The sequence below is a fragment of the Paroedura picta genome, chromosome 7 (assembly GCF_049243985.1).
Source record: "Paroedura picta isolate Pp20150507F chromosome 7, Ppicta_v3.0, whole genome shotgun sequence".
Taxonomy (NCBI): domain Eukaryota; kingdom Metazoa; phylum Chordata; class Lepidosauria; order Squamata; family Gekkonidae; genus Paroedura; species Paroedura picta.
The window spans coordinates 95156789-95175945 of NC_135375.1; the positions used below are offsets into that span (position 1 = coordinate 95156789).

Here is a 19157-nt window from a genome sequence, read left to right on the forward strand (position 1 = left end):
ACTCTGTCCTTATATCTGCACCCCAATGACTCCTACTTCATTGTCTGAGTAAGTGTGCATGCACTCGAAAGCTCACACCTAGAACACAACTTTGTCGGTCTTAAAGGTGCCGCTGGACTCACATTTTGTTCTGCTGCTTCAGACCAGCACAGCTATGCACCTGAAAGCAGCTTTAAGTCATCCGGCCATCAGTCCATTTATAGTACAACCAAGGGAGAGCGAGACCCATCTAAGCCTATTCAGTGGATTTAGAAGAAAATCACTCTGCTTAGTATGGCAGTGTTAGCCAAGTAGGCACCTCACTGGCTTTCCAAGTCTTGCTTCCTGTCTTTGAACAAAAAAGCAGGCCAGGGGCTGAAGCTGGGATCTCCTGCATGTTGGAGGATATATGACTGAGCAAAGGCACCTCCTCCTCCTCTCTCCCATTTCCTGAACTAACTGCACATCCTCCCTAGCACCCACCCTTGGCAACCGCTTGCCCCTGTCAGCATGCCAAGGTTTTCTGCCATGATTTTATTTTGTTTCCACGATTGGATTCTATTGCTTGCTAAAGTGTTGCTCTGACCTGTCTTACCCTGACGTAACAAAGATGCTTTGGTTTGACACCCCAAGGTTGTTTCCTGCCGCTAGGTTTTATGACCCCCTATCCTCCCTTCAGATTCCTCCCCCTCCCTTGTGTTAGTATCCCATAGTTCTCAGACCTGTTGTCTGGATGGCCTAATAGTTATCTCCATGTTTTGACTCCTTTGAACAGTGTCTGGTTCGAATTCCCAGGGGAGGGGGGGTGCCAACCCCTATATTGCTTGTTCTATGCTTTGTACCTCAGTCCTGACCATGCCTTCATTATAGATGCTTTCCTTTTTCTTAAAGAAACTTTCATTCTATGAGGTTACTTATTTAGAAATCCAAGTTCCTCACAGCCACGCATTTTCTCCCTTGGCTTCCACCTCTCTCCTTCTGCCTTATTATAAAACTGTTGGCTCCCAACACAAACTGAGCAACTGCAACACAGAAAGCGTCCACAAACCTTTAATTTTAGAGGGTCCATATCTTTAGACATTTCTTGCTTCCTCATCTCGGCAATGGTCTTTGGTCCTTTTTTGTCTGATTTGGCTGCAAACCCTTGCTTGGACAAGAGATCCTCAAAATCGTTTTCTGAAACTTTGGGCTTCTGTCCTGTTTGGCGAGATAAGCATTACAACGTTTCCTCACAGACCCAAAAGCGACACGGAAGCGAAACTGGCTGAGCAACAAGATGTCTCAACTCTTTCCAGAGAGGCTGACGGTGACCTTCTTCTGGTGGGCTCTCAACCCTAAATTCTCCCTTCAGCCAAATGCCAGTGAGCTTTGGGGCAACTAGATGGACCGCGGGCCTTTTAAGGAGGCACAGAAAATGAGAGAGCCCACTGAATCAACACGGTGGCTAAGAGGGTGAGCTACGAAATCCTCCTTCTTGTGTCCGACACGAACACACTCATCAGCTGCAGCAAAGATCTTATTCCTGACCTATTAATGCTCTCAAGTCTCAGCCTTCCTCCTGTCACATGGTCTGAATAATAAAATGGCTCTGGCATCATACAGAAGAACACTGGATTAGGGGAGCTCATGCTAAATTCTTTGATGAAGCCAAACAAGTGGCTTTGGGATAGTTACTACGCTGGTGGTGGTTCTTTGGCTGAAAGATCATCTGCAGAGTTAGCAGCGAGGGTCTGAGCTGGATCCACCAGCATGTGCACCCCTGCTCACCTGCAGTGGGGAGTTTGCCTAACCTAGCAAAGCCAGATTCCTTATCCTTCTGACTGAATGAACATGAGACAGCTTGAATGACAGAGCAGCCACCATCCATGGTAGCCCTCCTAAGCTAAGCCCATGAAGTTTAACTTGTGGTTTCTGATGAAATTTATGGGATAAAGACCTGAAGCATCAAGCCTGGCTCATGGCTGGAGACCTAGGCAAATAGATAAGCAGGACAGTGGGGAGAGGAGACACATTCCTCAAAGGACGGGGCTTCTGCCATGGTGACTGAGGGGAACCTCCACGTTCAGAGGCACTAAAACTCTGAATCTCAGTGGTGCGTGGTAACACCAGGGGAAGGGCGTGGCCTCCGTGCCCTGTTGTTGGCACTCCAGAGGAAATGGCTGGCCATTGTGTGCGACAGGATGGTGGACTAGATGGACCATTGGTGTGATCCAGCAGGGCTCTTCTTACATTCTTAAATAAGAGAGGGAAACACACATACACACACTTTTACAAATAGCTCAGAATCCCAAACATTTCTATGGACAGAGATTGCAACTTCTTCACCTCACCCCTTCCACAGCAGCTCAAAATGCCCCTGGGTAACTCCCAAGTGCCGCATGGGGTGGGGAATCAGAGGCTTAGTGGGAAGAGGGAATCAGAAGAACCTCCCCAACCTGTCAAGTGGAAATCCTCTGCAGCAAGGGTCCCCAAAGTGGTGCAAAGGGGCGCCATGACATCTGCTACTACTTTAAGCTGGTGCCCATCAACTATTCCCAGAAAGTGGGTGGAGCCAGGAGGGGCTCCTGCCCAGAGCAGCTGCTGATAGGCCACTGAAGTTCTAATTGGGCTGTGCAGATGAAAATGCCATCGCTTCAGCAGCAGATGCACCCATGTTGGTTTCGTTTTCCCTCCAAATCCCCTTTCCCAGGTTATTTGGAGCCCTCCCTTCTCCCTTGCACTTGGACTGCCTCTGGATGTGTCCATGGCTCTGCCCCCATGACAGCCATCCCGGGTCACAGGCTCCAAAAGGTTGGGGACGCCCTGCTCTGCAGAATCAAAGCTTCAAGAGGCGTGCTGCCCCTGTCACGAGCGGGGAGGGGGAGGGAAACCTTACCGAAGCCCGGGGCTCTGATGCCTCTCTCTTCCCGCCCTCCAATGACGCTGAAATTCACAGTGTAGTTGGGTTTGGATTGCCCGCTTGGCTTGCTCTGCTCTGGCGGTTTTGGCTGAGGCTGGGACTGCCATGACGTGCTCGCGCTTTGCGGCTTCCCGGCTTGCCGCTGACTCCCTGCTTTCTGAGACTTCGCAGCAAACCCGCTTGCCGAGAATCCTCCGCTGGAAGCACCTGGGCAACAATTCGGGCCATTTAATTCAAATCCTCCACGTCCTTTTAAATGACTGGACACAAAACCCACGTCCCGCGCCACCCTCTGGCCTCTAGGAGTGCCGTGATTCCAAAGCTGCGTCCCAAAAAGACAAAGTCGATCCACGGAAGCGTGCAAGGATCTCTTCACAGGCTGAAACGCAAGCTCAGCGGTGAGGAGGGGGACGATTCCACAGTGATCCATGCAACGGTCACCCCCAGACTAGACTACTGTAACTCATTCCACATAGGGCTGCCCTTGAATCTGCTCCACAAATTCCAACTGGTCCAGAACATGGGAGCCCAGGAGTCCTTATAAGGACCCCATTCAGAGCAACTGTTATACCCATGCTCTCCAGCTGCACTGGCTCCAGATTGCAGACTCAATGACTCTGACATTGAATGCCCTTAATGGTCTGGGACTCCTGTATCTTTAGGACCGCCTTTCCCCCCAAATAGCATTAAGACCTAGCAACCAAAATCAGCTCAGAGGCTCTGGCCCCAAGGAGACAAAACTGGCCTCAACAAGGACCAAGGCCTTTTCGGCCCTGGCAGAACATGCTACACGAAGAAGAGTTGGTTCTTATACGCTGCTTTTCTCAACCTGAAGGAGTCTCAAAGTGGCTTACAGTCGCCTTCCCTTTCCTCTCCCCACACCCTGTGAGGTGGGTGAGGCTGAGAGAGCCCTGATATCACTGCTCAGTCAGAACAGCTTTATCAGTGCTGTGGCAAGCCCAAGGTCACCCAGCTGGCTGCATGTGGGGAAGTGTGGGATTAAACCCGACTTGCCAGATTAGAAGTCTGTGTTCCTAATCACGACACCAAGCTGGCAAAAGTGAAGAGCTCAGGGCCCTTCCGGATCTCAAACAGTTCCAGAGGGCCTGTAAAATGGAGCTGCTCCTTCAGGCCTATGGTTGAGGGCAGAAGAAGAGCATCAGTTCCTCCCTGACAAAAAGCCACTCATAGACAGCCTCTCCAACCCCTCATAGGGACACATTTTTAAAGGAGATGTTTTTATATTTTATTGGTATAACAAAGTTTTACTATGACTGTTTTAAACTTCGTTATCAACCACTCTGAACCCACCAGGTAAGGGCAGTATAGGAATAAAACACCTCTTTATTTTGTGTAGACATATGGATGGCTTTAAAAGAGATTCATGGAGAGTAGGGTCCATCAATGGCCACTCTAAATTGGGTGAGCAGACAGCAACGTGGCAAGTAAAGTTCAGGGTTGTAAGCATACGGTGATGCACACTGGAACAACAACAACAACAAAAATAATCCTAACTTTTAATATACGGGTTTGAACTAGGTAGGACCACAACTGAAAGAGATTGTGAGGATATAGAAAACAACTCAGTCGAAATGTCACATGTAAAAATTTCATAATGTTCCATGTAAACTGCCCAGAGCGGTAAAGAATGGGTGGTATAAAAATCCAAACAAACAAACAAACTTGGTGTGAGGGGGCAGTGAAAAAAGGTGAACTGCATGCTGGGGATTATTGGGGAAGGGACTGGCAATGAAGCAGCCAGTATCGGCATGCTCCTTGTGTAGAGTTAAGGGGCATTCACATTTAGAATACCGCGTACCGTTCTGGGCACTGTCTCTCAATAAGGGATATTGCAGAGCTGGAGAAAGCCCAGAAGAAGCGACCAAGATAATTAAGATAATTATCCTGCGATAAAGGCTAAACAGTCTGGGATTTATCAGTTTAGAAAGAAGATGGCTGCAGAGGTCACAAAACATTTATAATATAATTTATAGGGTGCAGAAAGTGGATACTGCAAGCTTTCCTCCCTCCCCCTTTCCTATAATTCTAGAACTAGGGAGGCACCCAACAAAGAAGAGTTGGTTTTTATACTCTGCTTTTCACTGCCTAAAGGAGTGTCAAAGCGGCTTACAATCGCCTTCCTTTCCTCTCCCCACAACAGACACCCTGTGAAGTAGGAGAGCTGAGAGAGCTCTGACAGATGTGTTAGTATACAGCTGTGTATATAAAGGTACTCTGAATGGCACAGCCACAACGCTGGAACATCCCTCCCCTTCATATTCAGCCAAAATCAGAGCCTGCATACTTTCTTCTTCGGGTTGGTTTTCAATAGTCAGTGGGGTAAGCTGCACTCCCCCCCCAAAAAAACCCCCTAAAAGCACTTCAATAAGAGTGGGGGTGTTTTGTTTCATTTGTAACCATTGCTTGGTCAGAGCTCCCCAGAAGGAGGAGAGTACAAACTGAGTTTAGACTGAGCAATTAACATTTCAAGAGAACCTTCATGGTCTAAACCTCCAAGTGCCGGATGTTAGGGGAAAACTACATACTCTTGCCTTGTTGCCCTGCTTGTGCACTTCCCAAAAAGCATTCAAGTGGCCACTGCTCTGCGGCTCTCCATTTCCATAAGGCAGCCCTTACTTTCAAATTACTAAAACAGCAAACACTTTTGCGTCTGAAGTCAAGGTATATGGCAAAAAACAAACAAGTCGGCTGCGATGGGTAAAAAAGGATATGGATTTTTAAATTCAATGAAGATATGTATGGGCAAAACATCCCAGAAAGTGGACCGAGGAACACAAAGGTCACCGAGAAGGGCATGTTCAGCTAATGCAAATACCCTGGATATTGAAGAAAGCTCCCCCTCACTGGCAGTCATCATGCAGCAGCTGGACAGCTACTCACTGGCAGTCTTCAAGCAAAGGTTGGATACACACTTTTCTTGGATGCTTTAGGATGCTTAGGGCTGATCCTGCGTAGAGCAGGGGGTTGGACTAGATGGCCTGTATGGCCCCTTCCAACTCTATGATTCTATGATTCTAGGATTATCCAGGATGCTTGAGGCTGATCCTGCATTGAGCAGGGGCTTGGACTAGATGGCCTATAGGGCCCCTTCCGACTCTAGGATTCTACGAAAGGATAGGAATTCCTGGCAGCTCAAGGCTGCAACATGACATAGCCTGGAAACCTGATGTATACTTTTAATAGAAGCAGTGTGTGTGTGTGTGTGGGGGGTGATGCATGAAAAATATGGTGCTGCAGCAAACACTGTAGATAAGACAGTAAAATCAGAGTCCAGTAGCACCTTTAAGACCAACAAAGACCAACATTCTTCCCACTGTCATGATGGTCAGTTCATAGTCGGAGGAAGAGTGCTTGCACTCGGAAAGCTCACGCCTTGAATAAACCTTTGTTGGTCTTAAAGCTGCTACTGGACTCTGATTTTATTGTGCTACTTCAGACCAACACGGCTACCCATTTGAATCTATAGATAAGACAGATTATTGCAAAAATGTCCAATAACAAAACGATGGATGCACAGACAAATTCAGTTCAAGCATTACAGATGTTAGCAATTTCCAATCAGAGGGCTATGAATTCCTGACTTTGAAAGGAGCTGCTCTGCGGTTGTTGCCTCCTGCCCTCGACACAAGACAGCAAACAAATTCATCTCCATAAGAGGTCAGAACTACATCCTCATCTTTATACTGAAGATGAATCCCACACATCGAGTCCATCCGGGTGCCTGTCTCTCACCTCTGAACAATATGTGGCTGCATGTTGCCATTCCTCAGTCCTTTTGTTATTGGACATTTTTTGCACGCATCGCAATATTCACTCTTCATAGATTCATAGCGATTTGCTGCGGCAGTGTATTTTTGGTTTTCTGCTATCCTACTCTGTGGCTTCTTTTGACCTGTTTATCTGATTATGCAGACTGACAAATCCTGGAGAAAGTCCTTCCAATAAGGCCAGGAGTACAAGGAGGGTGGGGTGCAAAAAGCTTCTAATGACAGCTGTGAAAATCAACTCATGTTGTGACTGTGACCTTAATTACCCGAACAGTCACAATTAACTGGGTGAGAAGTCTAGATCCTCTTGCTGGCACCCCACAGAGTTTGCTCAAAAGACAATTTGGCAACTCCTTCCTGATCTGGGATAGGGGGGAGAAAGAGGGGGGAAGACAGCTCCTTCTCCAGAACTTCTGGCAATCTGCAAATCATCACACGGAGGCAATGTAAAGCTCTGACTTTGTCAGTCAAATGCCTGCTCCTTCTGACTCCTCCTCTTATAGACGTGGTGCGTACTTTTAATTCTTTTGCTCATGTTCTTCATTCACCCCACAATTGTCATGAACCCCAATTCATGCCTTTCTCCCTTCCTGCAGGCCAGCAAGGCCAGGCAGCATAAAGCTGTCAATCTCTCTTCAGGCTCCAAACCTCCTCTGCATTCCCAGCAGGGACCACTATCTCCTCTCCTTATCGAACCGCTCCTATGACCTTGCATAGACAGTAGAGACTCGACAGAAATGTTACTGTTAGGATCAAAAGCCAAACCATCTGGCCAGGCATGGGAAAACTTACACTTCTTGTCCTGTGCTCTCCCACCTAAATTCCTGGTCACCCCCTCCCTTATCGAATGTACCCTATAATATTCTGTGAATGTCTATTGCACCTTTGTAACTGCCAAGACCTTTGCTCAAGGGGTCTTGGCCTATTCCAGCATCTAGTAGTTGTCTGTTTAATAAAGCTCTTCCTTGGACTTTTAACGGCCTGTTGAATCCTGGATGTTTCTTTATCACGGACTCTACCGGCTGATCTTAGCCTGTAGCCTGACAACAATGAAGTTTAGACACGAAGATCTGAACATCCCGGCATGATTCTGCTGAATTCTCAGCCTCTGAGCACATGATGCAGACTGAACTGCATCAAGTATGTTTTGCATGGCACCAAACAGGGAACAACAAAGGACTCAACAACCATGCCTGGGTGTTGGGAGGGAGATTAGAAAAGCTCCAGTGACCTGGCACCAAGCTGCAAGTGCAGCACTGGAACACCCAAATTAAACAGCTGTCGTTGAACAACAAAATTTGAGTCCAATGGCAGCTTTAAGACCAACAAAGATTTAGTCAAGGTGTGAGTAAGCCTTGAATGCATCTTTGTTGGTCTTAAAGCTGCCATTGGCCCCAAATTTTCTTGTGCTACTTCAGACCAACATGGCTACCCGCTTGAAGCTGTAGTTGAGGACTGGATTGTGTAGCAGGGCTGAGTAGGGCTGCTCTCAGTGATTCACAGAGTGGCTGCAGCTCAGCACAAGAACACATGAGGCTGTCTTCTCCCCAGCCAGACCAGTGGTCCATCAAAGTCAGCAATGGCCCATCTCTGACAAGTGGCAGCTCTCCAGGGTCTCAGGTGGGGGTCTTTCATCCGTTTGCTGATGCTTTTTGTGGGAGATGCCAAGGATCGTCCCAGGGACCTCCTGAACACCAGAGCAAATATTCTACCACTGAGTCATGTCCCTTCCCATCCGTACTTGGCATGTTGAAGGGTCCCGGTTTCAGTTCTTAGCTTTTCTTGCTAAAAGGCTCTTCTGCGTGAAGTCATAAGAGCCAGAGGAAAAGTCATGGGCCTAAATAGGACCAGGAGCATAGCTCAATTCAACTTGATGACTGGGATCTTGTCTCAGCACTCCTGATTCCCAGGAGTCTGATTAGCAATGTCTGAAACCTGCACATGGTCCAAAATACAGTGGCCAGCTTCAGCTGACAAAGGCCAAAGGAAGGTAACACACCTGTTCTAAAACATCTATCTTGGCTACCTATTTGTTCCTGAGGACACACTTCAAGGGGACTTCTTAAAGCCCTCGAGGCCGTGGTCTTGGGGAACCTGAAGGACATCATCTTGCATATATCATGCAATAAGAGCTTCTGAGAAGGTTCGTCTTGGAGCACGTCTGTGGTCTATGCACAGTTTTGCTACTGTAACCTCTAGAGCAGGGGTAGTCCACCTGTGGTCCTCAAGATGTCCATGGACTATTTGAAACCATATGTACTGTTTCACTCCCATCCCACAGTTCTCGTCACTTTACTCAGTGGTCTATGTCAGGGGTAGTCAACCTGTGGTCCTCCAGATGTCCATGGACTACAATTCCCATGAGCCCCTGCCAGCAAATGATGGCAGGGGCTCATGGGAATTGTAGTCCATGGACATCTGGAGGACCACAGTCCATGGACATCTGGAGGACCACAGGACCAAATGCTGGCAGGGTCTCATGGGAATTGTAGTCCATGGACATCTGGAGGACCACAGGTTGACTACCCCTGCTCTAGAGCCTTCTGTGTGGTGGCTATGCAGCCACACAGTTCCCTGCCCACAAATATTCATTTGGCCGCCCTTTTGCTGGGACTGCAGGAGTTGGCCAAGATTCATTCCCGAAAATCTACCTGAGCAGGTTAAAAAATTTTTAAATTTTAAGTGAAGAAAACTTACTATAAATCCTTGCCTTCATGTTTTAAACATTAGCTCTGCTACATATTTTATAGCTCTTAAAAACACAGATTTGTTATTCACTTCAATCTTTCAGAGAGATGTGCTACTGAGAACCATCCTGGGATAGAATTAGACCACATTATAAGGCAGGATCTGTATTCATCCTGCATTGCCTTTCATTTATTATTGAATACGGTGTGCTGGTTTGAACTGTGAACAGAGAGACCACTTTCTGTCTAAAAAAAAAAAGGCATAAAGGTCAATTATTCAAAGACAAAAAGCAATGGCCTTTGCTAAAAATAATAATTAAAAAACTCAAATTCCCAATGGTCTGAATTTGGTTCCAATTGAACAAATCAGTTAAAATATTTGGGTGTGATCTTCCAAGCATCAGGCTCGAGATATATGTCATCTCAAATGCCCAAAGCACTTCTGGGGTCACTCAAAAATTTTATTGCACAAAGGCATTGGATGTTTAATAGCTGCTCTATTTAATGCCAAGCATCTTGCTCAATCTACATATGCAGCACCGTTTAACATCTTGTCTAACTATAGTAAGGTGGAGACGGTACAAATTTCTGAAGTCAACCTTACAGGTCCTCCCAGTGTCTCAAACTCTACAATTTGGCTAGAAACTGGCATGGTTTTGGCAGAGGAAGGCTGTAGATCAGTGGTTCTCAACCTGGAGGTTGGGACCCCTTTGAGGGTCGAATGACCCTTTCACAGGGGTTGCGGCAGGGCAAGCAGCTTGGCCGGGGGGTAGTGGTGGAGCGCCATCCACCCAACAGCCTTGCGGGACAGATCAAGATAGAGCCTTTATCTGTCTGGAGCAGGGGAAAAGAGCGAGATCGGCATGGCGGGACAAGAGACAGAACTGAACTGAAAAACCCCAGAAAAAAAAACAATTTATATACACTCATGCACAATGGATTTTCACGCCACTGGCCAGTTTCGGATTAATTTCCGTGAAAGAGCATTTGCATAATTTTATGGTTGGGGTCACCACAACATGAGGAACTATATTAAAGGGTCATGCCATTAGGAAGGTTGAGAACCACTGCTGTAGATGGTGGTGGTCTCATATGGGGTTAAAGGTAGTGTTTATTCCCCAATTAATAATATTGAACTCCTCTGTTCCTCCTTGACTTAGATTACTGAGCAAGACACTAGCTTCACATGTATTATCACAACAATATGTACTTTCTTTGGATTACAATCAAGTCTCTGGTAAATCAGAGGATTTTGGATATTGAGAGGCAGCATGACATAGAATGAAACAGTGGCTATTTGATTTAGGTTTCTTCAACAGAATAATACCCATGCCTTGTCTCTCTCACCTAGGAAATTATGAACACAGGAGAATATTTACACTGATGTGATGCCTTGCCTTCAGCTGCTCTTGAAGGCAGATTTATAAAAATATCCTGTGATGAACGCATCTGCCCTTGTTGTGCTGAAGATATAGGAACCTTAGAACATGACATTTTTCATTGCGGGTCATATAAAAACGTCCAAGAGGCCTGAGGATCCCCTGGAAGTATAGCTCATCTCCAGGGAGTCAGGCTGAAGGAAAAGCTCTCCTTGATCACCTGCACCCCTTCAAAAGGAATGCACATGGCCACAGACACCTCTTGGCTAGCACAGTCTGTTGCTTGGCTGGTGATGTCTGCCCTTCTGAAGCCTGAGGCCTACTGCTGGCAACAGCAGTTCCTGTCTGCAAGGCCAAGTCATTGCCTAATAAAAGTGGATCACTTAGTTCCCCCCAAAGTCTCACTGTCTACTTTCCTATAAAGCTAACTCCACTTGAAATTCTGGGCCACTTATGTCTTTGATTATGTAGGACCTCCCTGGCAAATACTGATTTTTATTTACCAGGCCAAGCTTGAGAAAAGTGACTCGAGTTCCTATGTCTCCCCAGCCATTTACTTGTTCACCATTTACCGTTTCAGGCTGTAAATATTCTTTATTTAGATTTTCCTGCACTTTCAAGACTCACAGGACCCATGCTAGTCTGTCTGTCTGTGCCCCACAATACAAACAAAATACAAACTGGCAAAAGCCGTAGCCCAGGCGGGACACGCCCGTACCACTCCACCCCAGTCTCAGCCTGCAAGCCTCTACCATCGTCTCTACTATCGCTGCTCATCTCTAGATTATAATGATCAGCTCTGCAGGCAAAATGGCTACTGAGGCATTGTACCATTTTAAGGCCCTCCTCCAAACCTCCAGGAATATTTCCAACCAAGAGGTAGCCAATCTCCAGGTGGGGCCTGGAGAGCCCAGCTCATCTCCAGGTTATAAAGATCAACTCTCCGGGGTTAAGATATTGCTGGTCTTGGACTGTAATTAAATGCATTTTTATTACCTTCCATCTCACAGTCTATCACTAGACAACTATTGTGGGGTAGTACCATGGTTTGGACTAGGGGGTGGCCCAAGTGGCTCTCCAAAAGTCCATGGGCTACAGTTACTATGAGCCCCTGCCTGGTAATTGTAGTCCACGGACATCTGGAAAGCCACAGTTTGGCCGCCTCTGGACTAGGCGCTGGAATATTTGGATTCTAATCCCTGTTTGGGATGCTCGCTGGGACTGTCACAAGTCTGTTTTGGTGACAGAGTGTGGAAGAGAAGTAAGCTAAGTGATAGGACCACTGACTCCTGATTAGGAAGACAGGTGGGAGCTTGGCATAGTGGTTAGGAACACCGGCTTCTAATCTGGTGAGCTGGGTTCAATTCCCTACTCCGCCATATGCAGCCAGCTGGATAACCTTGGGCTAGTCACAGTCCTGTTAGAGCTGTTCTCACAGAACAGTTCTCTCAGCCCCACCTACCTCACAGGGGATCTGCTGTGAGAAGAAGGGAAGGACACTGTAAGCTGCTTTGAGACTCCTGATAGAGAAAAGCAGGGTATAAAAACCAACTCTTCTTCTAAATAAAATTTCAAATACAGATCATTTCTGTAGCTGATCTAAACCTCTTGTAAAAATCAAGACACAAGACACAGAAAATCTGTTCCACAGAAGCTAAAAACACAGAGGCTATATGCTCTCAAGTCACATGAAATGTTTCTGGAAAAAGTAGCATTTGGTAGCCAGCAGGAGTTAATAAAATGGAATGTACTGATCCATCTCTTCAATAATCTACATTTCAAATTGTTTCAACCATCTGATCCCCCTTAAAAACACAACATGTTCATGCCTTTTAGCCCCACCCTCTCCCCGCCCTACTGTACACTCACTTGGAAGGCCAGCTCTCAGGTCCGCAAGGTCGGCAAAAGGGTCAAAGTTCTGGGATTTTGCTTGGCTGGAGGAAAGGCCAGAGGAGACGCTGGATAGGCCACCTGTCGTAAAAGCTTGTCCTGTGTCGTGTGACAGAAAACAGTGACAAAATTGTTGCACGAGTACCTGAAAACGGTCCTATCACAACTAAGGCCGGTGGCCTTAACCTGGATGTTCCAGGCTGACTTGAATACTTCAGATCTCGGAAGGTAAGCAGGGCCTGCCCTGCTTTGGATTTGGATGAGAGGCCACCAAGGAAGCCCAGGGTTGCGACACAAAAGGCGGACAATGGCAAACCACCTCTGAAAGTCCCTTGCCTTGGAAACGCTAGGGAGTCTCCATAAATTAGCTACAACTTGATGGTGCTTTCTGCCGCTAAGCGGTAGCATCTAAACTTGGTACAGCACAGGGGCTTAGGGAGTAAGAAGTAGCTCTTTATTCTCAGCCCCCTCCCCCTTGTGTTAATTCTAGCTCCCTTACCAGGTTGTTCTAAAAACCAAGCTGTTCTTTATGCTGTGTTTTGAGCACTCTAGAAGTGCTCCTAAGATTATTAAAGTGGAGAATCTTGGTACAATTCGCATGGCAATTCCTAAAAGAGCGAATGGTGCTCTGGATCTGATTTTCAGCGGCTGCCGACGGCTGTACTCTAAAACTTCTCTCTATCTGCACGCAGCAAGTCTTGTTGCAGTACCCTCAGGCTCTGTCCAGCTCAGAAGTTGCAATCGGAAACAGAAAAAAAAAGGCTCCATGGTTTTATAAAAGTCAAGATTATTGCTATAGCACTCCAGGCCAGGATTTCTCAAGCAGGGTTTCTTGACAGCCCTGGAAGGGTTTCCCGAAATGTGTTAAATATTTATTGGGTGATATGACTACATATGGTCATGTCAACCCACCTCCCTCCTACAATGGCCAATGATGGGCCTGGAGGGGGTGGGAAGGGGAAGAGCCCCAGGTGGGCGTGCCCACAGCTATACTTCCCAACCCTATTCTGCACAATCGTGCCACTTTGGGGGCCTGAAGAATGTTTCAGGGGCTTCTCAACGGTAAAAAAGTTGTAGAAGGCTGATATAGGTACACGATTTGGAAGTCCATCTAAAAACAGTCTTCATATGAGCTCATATCACTAAGAGCTTTAACATCCTTGCATTACATCACGACCCCAAGCATGCTTGCAGAGAGTTCCCTTGGGTTCAAATTCCCTTCTTCTTTAAGTTTCCTTCTCCTGGGAAAGTGGGCTTGAGACCGCAATCCCACACAGAGTTCCTCCACCCTAAGATCGTGGGGGATGAGTAACTGGAGAAAAGGGCTAAGGGCTACTGTGCATAATACCTTCAAAAGTGGACTTCTTAGGTTGTGATGGTGCAGGGTGGCTGACTGCTGGAGAGTCTGCCCAAGAATCCCAGCCACCTAAAAGGTCAGGCTGGCTTGCTGAGGAGGGCATTTTCGGTGGGTCAGATGATAAACTACCTAGAAAGGTGGAAAACAATGGCTTTAGGGCTAATAGGGTGAAGCATTCTGCATTATAAACATGCTTAATTCTATGTAGAGCAACACATGGTCCTCCTTTTGATTCAAAGAAACCCAGAAATGGATTTATAGAAATCGATTTATAGCAACATTCATTCATTCATTCATTCATTCATTCATTCATTCATTCATTCATTCATTCATTCATTCATTTATTCATATACCGCTCCTCACTGTGATTGGAAACAGGAGGCTTCAAGCCTTTGCCCATCTTCTAATACTCTAAAAGAGAAACCGAAGTCTTGCCAAACACTTTTCTTACCACCAGGAGCTCAAAGCATACCAACAGCTTGTCTTATAGCATATCCCCCCAACCCGTGAAGTGAGTTAGGGCAAAAAGTGTGTTATTTGGTGAAGCCTTACCCACACCAGGAGTTCCTGGGTGCCAACCTGACTTAACCGTAGATGATTCTTCCAGCCCAGGAACCAGAAGTCTATCTGACTGGTTCAATTTCAATGTATGGTTTTTAGAATGTTGCTAAGTGGGTCAACCTGCCCCCCACCCCCCAAGCAGTTAGCTCTAAATGGTGTGCCATGAATTACAAAGAGATGGTGTCTTGGATCTACATAACTCAGACGGTGAGGGATCAAAAACAAAAAGCATTTCAAAAACTTTAATCAGTCGCAGAACAGCTTGCGATTCACGAACACTTAAATCAAAGTAGCTGCTATCCTCCGGGGCAAATGATGCATTTCTGGATTGGAGCAATAGAGGCACCTATTAAAGACCTGTCCATTTTCAGCTCTAAGAAACTGCTACACTAAACAAGGTGTGTTTAGTGGTATTCGGAAGCATAACAGGCATCTCTTGGAGAAATTCCCAGGTCCTTTTCAGTACACTGCACAGACACTGGCAGAATATCATACCTACAACACACGTAAAATCACTGGGTAATTTACCTGAAACAAACAAACAAAATACTGAAAAAATACCTCACTAGAATTTTTGATATTTTCTAATAATATAGTAAAGGCTGAAATTCAGCAGTCACTAAAAGAAAGCATCTTCCACTGAAAAACAAGGGGAATTGACAGATGACAAATGCTTCAGGAAACCTACTCTCCTCCCCTGTTAACCAACACTGGGCAGGGGAAAGAACCATATAGGTACAGGCAATGCCTTAGCCTCACGAGGCGAGAGAACCCAAATGAGCTCGTGTACCTCCAAGCTACTTTAGGTAGCTGGGTCCATGAAGCTTCTCCACTTAAGATGTTGGTGTGTTACCGCTGCACCCAGAAGCAAACAACAATAGCAGAGAGGGAGGAAGAACGCGATGAAATTAATGATAGTTCGATAGAGAAGGTATAATTTTTCATTATCTGGTGAATATGCAAAGCATCATTCATCTTACGTTAATTCCAACACATATTGGTAAACACGTCCAACTAAACAGCCATTCATTGCTTTAATCTCACCGATACCAAACTCACTTCCCTTACAGCAGCATATCCCATGTTGACCTACACATAGGACCAAACTCATACAAAGGATCATAAAGACCAAAAGACCCTGCTCTCCTACAAAGCTACACATACAGCTGGCTGAACAACCAGCCTATTCTCCGAGAGGTGAAGGGCGCTAGATTGCATAGGTTTCTGATTCCATCTTTCCCAACACTTCAGCTGGAAGGCTGGGGGGGGGGGGGGGGACACAAATGAGAATTGCTCCTGGCCACTAAGTGAGTTTCATGGCCAAGCAGGCATGTAGATATTTGTTTCCTGAACCTTGGACTAACACTCCGGTTACTGGACCACACTGGCTTTCAGCAGTGTCGATTTATTCCGAAAACAAATATGCTACCTTCTCCACTTGAGACACAGGGACTCGGGCTCCAGGATGCTTTCCCAGCATCTCTGGCAAGACAAATGTCCCTGTGCCAGGAAATGGCAGCCAGATGCATTGGTGAATTACAGGAAGGAATAAACCATGTATCATATTATTTCGACTGAGCCACCGGGCTCTCTGAATGGCCCTGGGCCAACTACTGCCCCCCAGCACAATTCATCTCACAGGACGCTGTTAGAATAATACGTAAGAGTGAATCATGCATGTCACCGCGATTTCCTTGAGAGGGAGGGCAGGATCAAATGTGATGGGGAGACTTCAAAATAGGAATTTGGGCTATTCTGAAGAGAAACAGCATCAGTTCCACCTTCTCTGCTCGGGATACTCACCAAGAACCACACCAGAGGTTTTTTTTTGTTATTGTCGTTTTAAAGCTTGGGTTAACTTGGGCATTCAAATTATCACCACAGCCAGACAGCCACATTGATATCAAGAGAATAACTTAGCTCAGGAGTAGTCAACCTGTGGTCCTCCAGATGTTCATGGACTATAATTCCCATGAGCCCCTGCCAGCATTTGCTGGCAGGGGCTCATGGGAATTGTAGTCCATGAACTTCTGGAGGACCACAGGTTGACTACTCTTGACTTAGCTGAGCCGTGTAATTCTATTATATGTCTGTATCAAGAAACAGAAACTATCCCGATGGCAACATTTTATTATAGACCAATGCTGTCACTAACAATGCGTTGAGTTTCTCACATTCTAGAACCCCCAAATATACTCCAGACAATCAACGTTTTAAACAGAATTGTCTACAAAGCTTGGGTCAAAAGGTAATGGAGATTCCAGTTCCCCAAGAAAAGTATTCTTTTTCAGTCTTAGGCATGACCAGGTGAGACAGGTGGCCAGGGTTTCTGGAATGACCTTTTCAGGTAACATTATTTCTACGCCAATCACATTCCCAAATGCTAGATCCGGCATGAGGGCACAGAGGTCACGGTTTGACCCACCTTATCGAAAGGCCCTGTGGTCTCATCGGTAGACTGCGAGCGGTTGTTTTAGAAAGGTTCTTGCACCTTCACTTGAGGTACGGAGCTGAAGCTATTTAGGTACCATTTAAGCTGACAGAGGAGCTTTTCCTGATCCCACAAAGAGCTATTTATAGGATTAACCAGGAAAGAAACCGAACAGCAAGTGTATGTGCCCTTACATACTCATTCTAACCAGTGCCAGGTTACTTTGGCTAGGAGATCAAGGTTATTTAAGACGCCTACATAATACTCTCCAATTTACACATCTTGTTCGAGCCCATGCACAAGAGGGGGGGGGGGGGAGAGACGTTTCTGGCCCCGGATGGCATAGTTGCTATGCTTCAGTATCCAAAACATCACAGATAGTGGTGTTTCTTGCAAGCAATTATTCTTCATTTGGTATGAAACAGAAAGGTGGCTGTCAGAGGAATCAAACAAGTCATGCAGACAAGCACCAGTCAAGGGCTCATCTGCATTTTGATATTTATTTTTGCACTGTAAAAGTTATGTTATGAAAATCTGTATTGAAAATTCTTGTGGAAAAGAAACCCAAACACGTATGGTTTCGGAGAACAGAGGTTTAGGTCTGAGCTCTCCAGTTACAAATCTCCATTTGCCTTGGATTCTCCAGCTTGTGAGCCCCTCTCTAAAGGAAACTAATTAATCGTGGCATCGCTGGTTCTCAAGTTTATGATTATTTATTTATTAAAAGGGTTTTATGCCGCCATTCTTCATGGTTCAAGGTGAGATTTCTAGTTCAATCATATGCTGTCAATGTTAAGAACTTGCCAACTTTGTTTTATTTAACAGGTTTACATGTACAATCCAGAAGACACCAGCAAAACCAACCAATGAGATTTGTTCCCAATATATATATAGATTTTAATATACCAGACTAGATGGTGTTACCTGATATACTGGACTAGTTAAATGTTGCCACCAATCTTCATATACAGCAGGGATACTTAAAATGGTGGTGCCCAGAGGCATATGGGCATCTGCCAGTGTTTTTACTGGTACCCATTTGCTTCTTGAGGCTTTGGGAATATAATCCCAAAAGTCTTGAGTGCAAGTGAGAAACAGGGAACTTCAGGGAACTTCAAGCCTCTTCCTTACAGAGCTTGGTGCAGTCGTTAAGAGTGGTGGCTTATAATGTGGAGAGCCAGGTTTGATCCCTGCTCCTCCACATACAGCCAGTTGGGTGACCTTGGGCCAGTCCCAGTCCTGTTAGAGCTGTTCTCACACAGCAGTTCTGTCAGAGCTCTCTCATCCTCACCTACATCACAGGGTGTTCACTGTAGGGAAAGGAGGGGAAGGTGATTGAAAGCTGCTTTGAGATAGCGAAAAGCTGGGTATAAAAAACAACTCCTCCTTACTTGACTGACCAGCAAAGCACTGAGCTCAATTCAGGCAGGTGTACCTCTCCCTAGGGATCCTCTAGAACAGTGGTTGTCAACCCCCGGTCTGCGGCCCGGTGACGGCCCGCAAATGCCTCGCTACTGGGCTGCGGCGGGGGAGAGGGAGGCGCCTCCCTCCCCCACGCAGCGCGGTGCTCGCCAAGCCTTCATGAGAAGGCCCAGTGAGCACCACGCTGCATGGAGGGAGGCGCGGCTGCCAGCATGCCAGCAGGTGCAAACGCGCTTGCACGGAGCTCTGCGCAGGCGTGTTTGCACCTGCCGGCGGGCACAAACACACATGTGCGACCGCTTTGCGCAGAACTATTGCACATGTGTGTTTGCACCCCTGGTGGGCACAAACGCGCATGTGCAAAAGCTCCATGCATACGTGTTTGCACGGAGCTGGCATGCATGAGTGGCGCCACCGTGCCACCCTCTCCCTTCCACTCCTTCTAGTGGTCCCCAGCCTTAAAAAGGTTGGGAGACGCTTCTAGAAGCAAACTCTCAACTTTATTCAGAATAAAAAGCTAAAAAGTGTATTTCCCCAGAATTAGAGAAGCTATCCAAGCTTCCCTTTGTCTCCCCAGGCAGGAACTGCTTCACAGTTACCCAAGAGGCACCTATCTGCAGAGAAGCAGATGCCTGCATCTATTGTGTGCTACTTAAGTCTGGATCCTACCAACAATTTATGACTAGGCTTCCCCCCCCTCTATGGTAGTGCCGTCTATCCTTTCTTCAAAGGGTCAACAAGGTTGGAGACCTCCAACAGAGAGT

At 46.4% G+C, this 19157-nt stretch overlaps 1 protein-coding gene across 6 annotated transcripts in view; it reads right to left on the reverse strand.

Annotated features, from left to right (window-relative positions):
* GAK (cyclin G associated kinase) overlaps positions 1-19157 on the reverse strand; it is a 108734-nt gene that overhangs the window by 8963 nt on the left and 80614 nt on the right. For 5 of the 6 annotated variants that reach the window (XM_077345463.1, XM_077345462.1, XM_077345461.1 and 2 more), the window contains 4 exons: positions 13971-14108; positions 12602-12721; positions 2855-3085; positions 1028-1176 (listed from right to left, as the gene is read on the reverse strand). In XM_077345463.1, coding sequence (XP_077201578.1) covers positions 1028-1176; positions 2855-3085; positions 12602-12721; positions 13971-14108 — 638 coding nt within the window. The remainder of the gene's footprint in view (positions 1-1027; positions 1177-2854; positions 3086-12601; positions 12722-13970; positions 14109-19157) is intronic. The other variant, XM_077345464.1, reaches the window with a different exon arrangement.